The sequence below is a fragment of the Gymnoscopelus microlampas genome, assembly GCF_963454915.1.
Source record: "Gymnoscopelus microlampas genome assembly, chromosome: 6".
Taxonomy (NCBI): Eukaryota; Metazoa; Chordata; class Actinopteri; order Myctophiformes; family Myctophidae; genus Gymnoscopelus; species Gymnoscopelus microlampas.
Genome location: NC_139943.1, coordinates 728,402 through 739,255, shown reverse-complemented (window position 1 = coordinate 739,255; position 10,854 = coordinate 728,402). Strand labels below are relative to the sequence as shown.

General features: G+C 42.0%; 1 protein-coding gene across 1 annotated transcript in view; it reads left to right on the top strand.

Annotated features, from left to right (window-relative positions):
- Positions 1–7,192: 7,192 nt before the first annotated feature.
- The window catches only part of kcnq1.2 (potassium voltage-gated channel, KQT-like subfamily, member 1.2), a gene marked incomplete at both ends in the record, with an annotated part of 592,759 nt that continues 589,097 nt past the window's right edge, over positions 7,193–10,854 (top strand). Inside the window, one exon of the mRNA XM_084060875.1 lies at positions 7,193–7,755. Within this exon, the coding sequence (XP_083917001.1) occupies positions 7,193–7,755 (563 nt within the window). The remainder of the gene's footprint in view (positions 7,756–10,854) is intronic.

The window sequence follows — 10,854 nt, the reverse complement described above, 5'->3', positions numbered from 1 at the left end:
CACACGCAGCCTTGGTCTAGGTTGTTTTAGGAAAGTAATTACACTGTAAAATCCTCAGTGTGAATTTAGCTCTGAGAATGTATAAATGGAACCAAATGGACCCGTTGGTTCCATCTTTATGCACACCATGCATAAACGATTAGTTGTAACAATAGCCTATGCACTCATAGGCCAACATATAACATATAACATACTGTAGGGCCTATTGGTGCACAGTCTATATCCTTTAGTTTAGGCTATTAAAATTGGCTAATTTTAGCCAGGGCGGGCGGACCTCTGACATCATTCTGACTCAGCCATAACCATATAAGGAGTTCCCAATGCAGCTACGCCCAAATATGGAGTGTGTTGTCTACCCTAAATGTGTTATCATGGCATCAGCCGCAAAAAAATCAGGAAGCTCCATATATGGGCACAAAAGGGGGCATGCCCATATGTGGGCATATAGTCTATTGATGACATCAGCGATCTCCATATATGGGCATAAAAGGGACAAGGACTGACAAATAAAGAGATCCGGTTGTCCAGAGCCACACACATAGGTATGAGGGCCGCGTATAGTGGCCTGAGCTGTAGATGTGAGGGTTGTGTAGCGGCCCCATCCTCTAGTAGGCTGCCCATGCCCACTAGCCTCAGGTCTGCTGCTTGTTGTATGTGTGTGTGTGTGTGTGTGTGTGTGTGTGTGTGTGTGTGTGTGTGTGTGTGTGTGTGTGTGTGTGTGTGTGTGTGTGTGTGTGTCTAAATCAAAGTCCTTTATAACTTTGATAGAGCCAGCTGTCTCTCTTTATAGCCCTGAGCCCGGGTCCAGCATGCTACTGTAAGAGAGCAGAGCACAATTAATTAGACAATTGGAATCGGGGACAATTGGAACTCTCACTCAACCCAATTGAGTGAGAGTTCACAGAAATGTAATAAACAGCTTACATTGTGGGGGAAAAAGGCTTCCCCTCTCCCTACGTATGCCAATGGTCATTGCCTATGTGCATGTTCAGATTGATTGGTCAACCCACTGGGGAGAAATGGAAGAGGACAGACAGACAGACAGACAGACAGACAGACAGACAGTGGGGTTCCTCACAGTAGGATTGTGTTGTGTACATGTTTGATAAGCAGATAGCTGTGTTCTTCATTAGTGTACTTGACTTTTCCCATGGATGCAGCTCAGCTCTATAAGAAACAGATACCTATGAATGGGGCAAGACAAGCTGCCATGCAGTCAGTCACCCATCAATCACAATCACTCCAATGGTTTGACTGGGATTGCACCCTCGTTACACCTGTGTGGTTTAGCATGCAAGGGATAATTGACGGGTGATTAAATCCAGAGGGATTTAAATCTCCCAGCCCGCTTATTACACACAATACACGGCTACTTAATAATATATTATCAAATTTGACCCAAAAGTAACAACAAAACAAAGTATCTCCTTGCTTACGGTAATGAAAGTATTCCATTGCTTTATGCCCTGTGTGGTCGTCCGTCCAGTGTAACACGGTCGCCTCGGAAAACAACAGGAAGTGTTGATCAAATAGAATACATATTCGGTGTTGTTACTGCATTGTCTATTTCTCGCTTCAAATGTTTTCAAACACATTTTTGAGAGCAATGTTTAGCTGTACATGACATTGTGTACGTGTCATTGTGTACGTGACATTGTGTACGTGACATTGTGTGTTTGTTTACATGGCTGCCATGTTGGATACAGCATAACATTCAAGCAGCGCAGCCAGGTATGAGCCTTTGATTAGACAGAGGTCTGTTATTGAGCTCATCGTCATTATCCAGAAATAACACACCGCCCAATTCAGTGAATAACCAATCAGAATCAAGCATTCAACCAAGCCGTGTAATAAGCTGTGTTAATGAATGCGATCGCACACTAATTAATTATAGGTGTGCGCAGGGCTTCTTTTCTGCCCTGGAGCTCAGCTCTGGAACCTGCCTGCTGCGCTCCAGGACCTCTAGAAAGGGTTCTGTCACCTCCTTACTTTTAGTCCGGTTCATGAGCTCCGGCACCTAATCATTTACAAATTAAGCACTGTGTGTGTGTGTGTGTGTGTGTGTGTGTGTGTGTGTGTGTGTGTGTGTGTGTGTGTGTGTGTGTGTGTGGTATAGACCACCGAAGTCTGACGTCATTTACACATCCTTTGTTTCTCTACCTGGTTCGCAGTTTTCCACCCCCATTCTGAATCCCATAGACGTGTTTAATATCGCGTCAAATAAGAATTGTGTTCCAAAAACAAACAAATGATCCCGGCGGTTTGACTCTTATGGATATGAAGCATCAACTGACGGTGAGAAAACGCTAATGTTACTTCCACCGAATTAGTTACATTTTCGCTAGAAACAGACTGTATCAAATATAAGTGACTGATTATCATAAACGATACAGAGCCTGCTCCCTGACAATCGCGCCGAGACAGTTTGTTTATTTTTGGACCACAATTATTATATGAGACGATTCTAAGATGACCCAATGTTATTCTCCATAGCGAAATTACTTTACGAACCTGGGGATGAGCGAGTGACGTCAGGACTTCGGTGGTCTTTGTGGTAATCCTTTAAGATCTGTGTCATTGTTTGATTTGAGCTAAAAAGCATTATTTTACACTTTGGCTATTCAAAAATAGCGGATATACAAGGTCGTAGCGTGGCACCGAGTGCCTCGCTATGAGCTTGTAGATCTGCTATTTTTGAAAAATCATGAAAATATAAATCTTTGAATATATGTATATTCTTTTAAAGAGAACATTTTTAACTCAAATCTTTGCTTCTGGGGGGTCCCTGGAACAAAATATTTTGAGATGGGGGTCGGCGGTCAAATACATATCATTTTGGGTGGTCCTTGACATGAAAAAGTTTGAGCACCACATATACAGTAGAAACATACGTTTTTCAGAATACTGTTGGGAAGACATTTGTAGAATTGGCTTCAGGTCTTAATGGGTTAATGCACGATGTAACAGCTTATTGTTAACCACTTTCAACCTGGTGTCCCTAACAGGATAGGTACAGGTAAGATTATAGAGATAATTAATTAATGAGTTATTGAATGAATTAATAAACATACAGACAGGCTGACCCAAGATATCTGCACTTGGTCTGACTGAGTTGAATATGCTATCAATAGTAGTATACAGTCTATCACCAGTGGATATATGCATGAATATATCTATGAATGGATATTATACAATTATAATGGATACAATAGCATTTAACTTCTCCATATAGGCATGTTCCACATCGATTAAAGGCTTTACAGCTGGATTGTCTACTATTTCCTGTAGCAAATCCTTCCAAAGTGCTGTCAGAAGAGAACCTTTGTGCTGACCTTTGGCTGTCATATTCCCTGGAGTAGCATAGTTTTTCTGAGGATAGTACAGACAGTGTTGTGTTATTATGGGGTTGTATTGTGTTGTGTTATGTGCACACGTCATACAGTATGTGTCATACAGCATTGGTTCTCAAAGTGGGGTCCGGGGACCCTCTGGGGTCCTTGAGGGGGTTCCAGGGGGTCCCCAGCAAAATGTGTGAATATAGCATCACAATAATTTTAACCTTTTATACTTTGGCTATTCAAATATAGCAGATCTACAAGCTTGTAGATCTGCTATTTTTGAAAAATCTTGAAGATTCGTGCAAATCTTTGAATATATTTATTTTAAAGCAAACATTTTAACACATCTTTGCTTCTGGGGGTCCCTGGCACAAAATATTTTCAGATGGGGGTCCGCAGCCAAATATATATCAATTTGGGAGTCCCTGTCATGAAAAAGTTTGAGAAGCACTGTCATACAGTATGTATGTATAGGCCCTGTCTATACAGTATGTGTCGTACAGTATGTATAGGCCCTTTTCAACAGTGCACAGAGATGTCTTCTCACAAATTCACCGTAGTAATCCCCATGGTTTCCGCTTCCCTTTAACGTTAATATCACTGAATACCAGACTCTTACTTTGTCGATATTGTTTTGCTGCAAGAATGGCTGGTCTACAGTACGAGCTACAAGCTACAGTCACAACTCAGTCACAGAGATACATTCACACTGAGGATTTTACTGTGTAATTACTTTACTAAAACAGCCAGACCAAGGCTCTGTGTCATCATCACCTTCTCCATGTTTGTCGCTGGACGATGGAGAATTAATGAGGGATTACAATTACAATGTAGGCATTGATCATCCAGAGAGATTTACAGTAAGCAAGGTAAACACAAGGTAATACATCAAATGCATAGACATAGTGATCTAGGATCATAAGTAAACCAATAACCTATCATCAGTCTAAACGGTAGAATATCAAAATAAAATAAAACAATCATCTGTACATATTATAATCTGTACATATTATAATCTGTACATCAACAGATGTGGCCCCTGTGATCAGCCTTTAGTTCATCATTTAAAGCAAGTGTAGACAACCTTAGGCATGGGTGCCACCTATTGGCATGAGGGAGGGTAATCTCGGGCACACTGGCATAAGTGTGAGAGAGATTTTACTTTCATAATGCAGAGATGCTCATAGGCCTGCGTCCTGCGTCTCTGACGCACCATATTGAGAAAGGACGCATTCATGGCACCTTTGTTGCGTCCATGGGACGCACTACAATTTAGCGGAAATTACCGCGGATTTGAAGGCCATCCGTGGATTTCAAAGCCGTCCGCGGATTACAAGGCATAGTGCAGAAAACAAGAAAAATCTCGGTAAAACACCGCCGTATGGAGAAGTATTCTCTCTCTGTCTCAGGGCAGTGCAAGCTGCTGCTAGAGGGAGAGAGAGTCAGAGTGCTGCGCAACTTACAGCTCAACTTCAAAGCAAGTTAACGATGGCTCGTTGACCCCAATTTGACCACTAGGCAATCAACACTGAACAGCACTAATTAATGGCAGCTGTGATTCTTGTGTCTTTCCGTGCAGCCAGATATCAAATAATTCCCTGTAGAGCAGGGGTCTTCAGTGTTTTCAGGCCAAGGACCCCCTAGTTGAGAGAGAGATGAAGCAGGGACCCCCTCTATATTGTATAAAATTGTGTTTCAGATAACCTTTTTCTGCTCTTTTTTCCCTTTACACACCTATAACTCCAAAAATAGCCGATCTACAAGCTCACAAGTGTGAGCTTGTAGATCTGCTCTTTTTGGCTAAAGTTCTCCTCAGAAAAGGGATACTAGGATTCAAGTGGTTAATGTAAAAAAAAAATCAAGTACTACAAGTACTACAAGTACTAGTTGTCGGATTTGGAATTGTGTACTTTTCTTTCAGATACATGTTCTACATGAATATAACCATATAAGATGAAACACGAGTTAAACGCTGTGCATTTTTGTGGGACCCATAAAATGTCCCTGGGACCCATCTAAAAGACCACCCTTGCATCCCAGGACCCATTACATTGAAAACCTAGCAACATCACTGATAATGTAGTCATTTCAATGAAATCCTTCCTCCTGTTCATGAAGCCTATCCTATTTAGTGATGTGTACACCTTGGAGCATGTAGCCTACGTCACACGTCTGCTCACAATGACCGTGTAATCACACGGTACTGGCTCAGAGAACGATGGCAAAAAAGACAAACAAAGCTATATTTGGGAAATCCCTGCCTCATGGACAAATATGGTTTTGTTTTTGTTTATTTCTTGAAAATAGTGTTTGCTGAACATCTTGTGTTAAGTGCCAACTTGAGGCTAAACACGAGGTGTCTTTCAAAGATCAAGCTAACAGACAAAATAGAGTCAATCATAAGTGTCCTGCTGCTATCTAAACTCTGAACACTGACTGATGCATAATAATATGGGGTGGGAGTCTGTGAGATAAGGTGGGTGGGGTTATTGTCTTATTATCTTTACAATGTCCTGATGTGAACGAATATGTTTCTAATATGTGTCTATGTTAGTATATTATGGACAATCAACATATGTTAGATTTTTTTTTAAATTTGATTGTGGTGTCATAATATTAATTATGTCATAATATTAATTATGACACCACAGACTATCAATCAAATGTAGACATGGCACTTCATGTCAAAAAGGTTGCAGACTCCTGATTTAGATTTGGATTTAGAGATTATGAGTTACACCTTGTAAGAACAGCGCCTTCCTGTCTCAGGTGTTTCTGACAGCAGACCTGGCTCTATAATTAACCTCCTGTAGCCAAGGAGGTCATCTTGGTGGGAAGGTTGGTCCTGGGCCAAGAAAGAACCCATTAACTTCTCATGCTGGTTGGCCAAACGGGGGTGTGGCCTGGTACAAACATGCACATAGTTTCTGAACAGATCAACATACTACCATACATTTTTTAGATGGATTTTTGGGCATAATTTTGTCTTTTCTCAACAAAAGTGCTCCCAAGACTCTTGCTGGAGGCTTCATTCAATGCCATTTTGACTATTCTTATACCTTTTCGTTCTCCAACATCTCAATATCACTAAAAACTAAGCTTCAGACCTCCCAAAACAAACTTCTTGGCCTAAAGCAATTTCCCATAGAAATGAGGTGTCATTCACTACCGCTGTTTTTCCATTTTCTCCTTTGTACATGTAGTATTTTGTATTTGTTGATTATTGTGTTATCTTTATGCTATGTTGCCTTAAAAAAAACTGTACCACGTGCTGTTTACATTTTTGACTAATAAACTATTCAATCAATCAATAAATGGTCCTAGGGAGAACTGAATAACAGGACAAATAGTCCTAACACTGGATGGATGGATAAAGCTCCCATAGTTAATTAAATGTATTACCAGCAAGGTGAGGTTTTGAACATGTTCTTCTGTCCACTCAGGACCTGGGGGGTTTTCATCTTTTGGATGTGTGTGCTTTGTAAACTTTGTAAACTGGTCACATGCATTATTGGCCAAAAGGGGACGTGGGCTGGAGCCATGAGCACGACTACTAGGTTACAAAGGTCCATCCCAGTACAAGGCAAAGGGCTCACTGTCATACAATCTCCTTGACTCTTTTCACTTCCCCCACCACAGGTCCTGACACACATGTACCCACCAGAGAGAGCTCCTCATCGCAGTGGGAAGCCAGACATCCCTATAGCTAAGGTCTTCTACCTCACCGTCTCTCCTCTCCCTTCCACTTGGACCTCAGACTGGTTGCTGTGAACCTCCCGGCTTGAAAGCACCCGTTTGCCAGCTTTCCTCCTGAACCCGGGACCGGACCACCACCACCACCACCTCAAAGCATCATGGGAGAAAGGCGGGCGCGCTCCTTCCCCATGACATGCCACACGGCCGGCGGCCGGCGGGGGAGCTCCGTGAAGTCGGGTTTTGGGCCCAACGGCTTCGCCGGGACCTGGACCAGCCTGGAGGACCAGAGCCTGGACCAGAGCCTGGACCAGAGCCTGGACCAGAGCCTGGACTACGGCGGCGACCAGGCCGCCCGCACGGCCACCATCCCTACGATTACTACCACAGCCCACACGGCTCCTGCTGCTGCTGCTGCTGCTGCTGCCAGGAGCCTCTACTCTCCTGTTTCACTGGAACTGGACCCTGCGGCGGGGGTGAATAATGGATCAGGCGTTCCCTACTGCCTGCCGTCGGACACAAAGAAGGACCCTGCGCTGCAGATCGCACAGAGCCGGCCCTCCATCGTCTCAGCTCCCCCGCCGCCTCTCCCTCGTTCCAGCTGGCTGCACCACCACCACAGGGAGTTCCACAGCCCCTACATCAAGACTAGCATGCAGGGGGATGTCTACAACTTCCTAGAGAGACCCGCCGGCCTGAAATGTTTCCTCTACCACTTCCTAGTGTGAGTAACACACCTAACGCCTCCCTGGCTCTGTTGTTTCAGTGGTGTAAAGTAACTAGGTACATTTACTTAAGTACTGTACCTGAAGTGCAATTTTTAGGTATTTGTACTTTACTTGAGTATTTCCAATTTCCAATACTTCTACTCCACTACATCTCAGAGGCAAATGTTGTACTTTTACTCCACTACAATTATTTGAAAACATTAGTTACTAGTTACTTTTAAGACATAAATTAATTATGATATTATGAAACATACATTAACTACTTTAGACCTATTTTATACATAGGCTATTTGAAAATAGCAGATCTACAAGCTCACAACGCGTCGCATCGCGACGCGTTGTGAGCTTGTAGATCTGCTATTTTCAAACATTTAGTGCTTTTACTTTTGGTACTTTAAGTACATTTTGTTACCAATACTTTTGTACTTTTGCTCAAGTGAATTTTGAATTCCGGACTTTTACTTGTAACGGAGTACTTCTATATTGCAGTATTGATACTTTTACTTAAGTAAAACATTTGAGTACTTTTTCCACCACTGCTCTGTTTACGCTGAACAGTATACAATGAATGAATGAATGAATGAATGAATGAATGAATGAATGAATGAATTAATGTATGAATGAATGAATGAATGAATGAATGTGTACTTATGAGGCCACTTGTTGCTACAGTAATGACTTACATGTCCTTTATGTTTGTCTGTGGAGTTTGATTATAGCTTGTGTATTTTCTAGAGTAAGTTACATAATACAGGAAAACTATTCATGGGAATGCAGAACAAATCATTCTCCGGCGTATAACACAGAAATAACAACCGTTTTCCATCATTAAGCAAAGCCAGAGGAAATGACAGAGTTTGCTTTGATAAAATATCAATACTTTGAGGCAGCTGAGTAGAATATATATGGAATTATTTGTCATTATGAAAATTATGTTATATACGTGTATGTCCAAATTCCATAAAAGTTTTCATGGTGCTGAAATCGATCGTAAAAATCATACAATTCAGGTATGAAAGAGCTATTCTTTTCCCTGCGCGGCGTGTCTGACCTGTAGGCATGTGCGTATTCAACGTGTTGGCTCTGCCCCCCCCCCCCCCCCCCCCCTCTTGTTAATTAACACGTAGTGCTGCTGCTCCAAGTATTAGTTTCTGGTTCCCAGTAACAAAAGGAGAGAGAGGGTGTCTGTGGCCCTGCTGTCCGGCAGTCTGGGCGTGTAGGAGGAGATGTGGCCCCTGTGTAGAAGGAGGTCAATGTGATCCTGGTCGACAGCGACCTGTAGGGCCTCTGGTCACCTATGTGCCGTATGCTGGTCAGCTCATGCATGAAACATGGCTGACACTGCATACCTGACTGAAACACAGAGTCACCTTTAACCTGGTTCATGCTTCGTCGTACCACGGTGTCACTAGATCGGCTCTTTTTGGCTCCCGACCCAGGTGTATGATGACAGCGTAAATTAACCACTTAAGTCCTTTGTACTTGGTTGCCACCAGGATCCACCGGGGATCTATACTTGGCCCCCTCCTTTCCCCCCCTACACCAAATCTGTTTGCCGAAAATATTAAGCTCACAAGACGTTGCAATTTTCTCAGATTCTTTGCCTATTTTTACCGAATTGTATGAAATGCCCAGAATAGGAACACTAGGCTTCATGTGGTTAGCATATCGTCGCTGTCGGGCAGAAAGGTCTTATTCACATATTGTAATTTTTGGTACTTTTCTGCAAAATAACACCCTCTTTGACCAGATTACAGCGTCACACAAAAGCATCAAAAGTAGCAGATCTACAAGCTCGAAACGTGTTTTGAGCTTGTGGATCTGCTACTTTTGCTACTTTTAATTTAATACACGACTGTATCAAAAATGGTTGCACAAAAAGACGGTGCACATCATGGACATATTAGTCTCTGTATTTCAGAACTTGGGCTAAACTTTGCTTACTGTGTTTAGTTGTGGATGTTGTGTTTGTAAATGCTGCCTGTAAAAGCTTTCCTTGTTTGGTTTCATTGGTGTGAGACGTGATGATGAGGCTGTTTGATGCCATCATGACAACGTGTTTGAAACAAACTATGCTGCTCAGTTTGGACTTTGACCTTGGGGAGGTGAATTGTGTATTCCAACTTGTCTCAAGCTGCAAGCTATTTAGTTGGGGTATGTTTTTAACCCATTAAGACCGGGAACGCGTCTGTGTGTCATTGTAAGATTTATTTGGCTATTCAAAAATAGCAGATATACAAGCTCATAGCGTGGCACCGAGCGCCGCGCTATGAGCTTGTAGATCTGCTTCTTTTTTTTTCATCGTGAAAAATTTGTGCAAATCATTGAATATATTTTTTAAAACTAACATTTTTAACTCCGATCTGTGCTTCAGGGGGTCCCGGGAACAACATATTTTCAGATGGGGGTCCGCAGCCAAATACATCATTTTGGGGGGTCCTTGACATGAAAACGTTTGAGAACCACTGATATAGCAAGATACGTTTTTTCGAAAAAACTGTAGGATTTAGAAGACATTTGTAGAATCTCCCAGAAGCAAAGATTTGAGTTAAAAGATTTCTTGGACATTGAGGTGAAATGGTGTAGGCTTTGGGAAAGAACGGATTTGTAATATTGAGTAATAATAACAGTACATTATTGAGTAATTCTCCCTCTCCCTACTTTATCTCAAAAGGATTGCTTTTACTTTATTGGAGGAAAACAGCATTGCTTGTCTGGTAAAATGTAGCATCGTATATATAGGCCTATGTCCAAAGTGGATTCCCACATTCAGCTAACCAGTTTATTTATATTTGATGTGAAATTGCAAATGTGTGTCTGAGAATCCTAGATATCAGCCAGAGAAATCATGTTTTCTGTTTTGTTTTGGTCTTTCCAAGAACAGTTGGAATTAGGAAGAGCAATAATAAATGGTCTTACAGAAACAGTACAGTAAAGTCAAATAAAACAAGAGTTTATTTCCAGTTACATCAAAACCTATGGACAATTCAGCCTCATACGTCCCCTGTGCTGTTAATAACCTGTTAACAATCCTGTATAATTAGCAAAAAACGCCTATACACTGCATACTCAAAGCAGATTGATTGCTGTTCTTG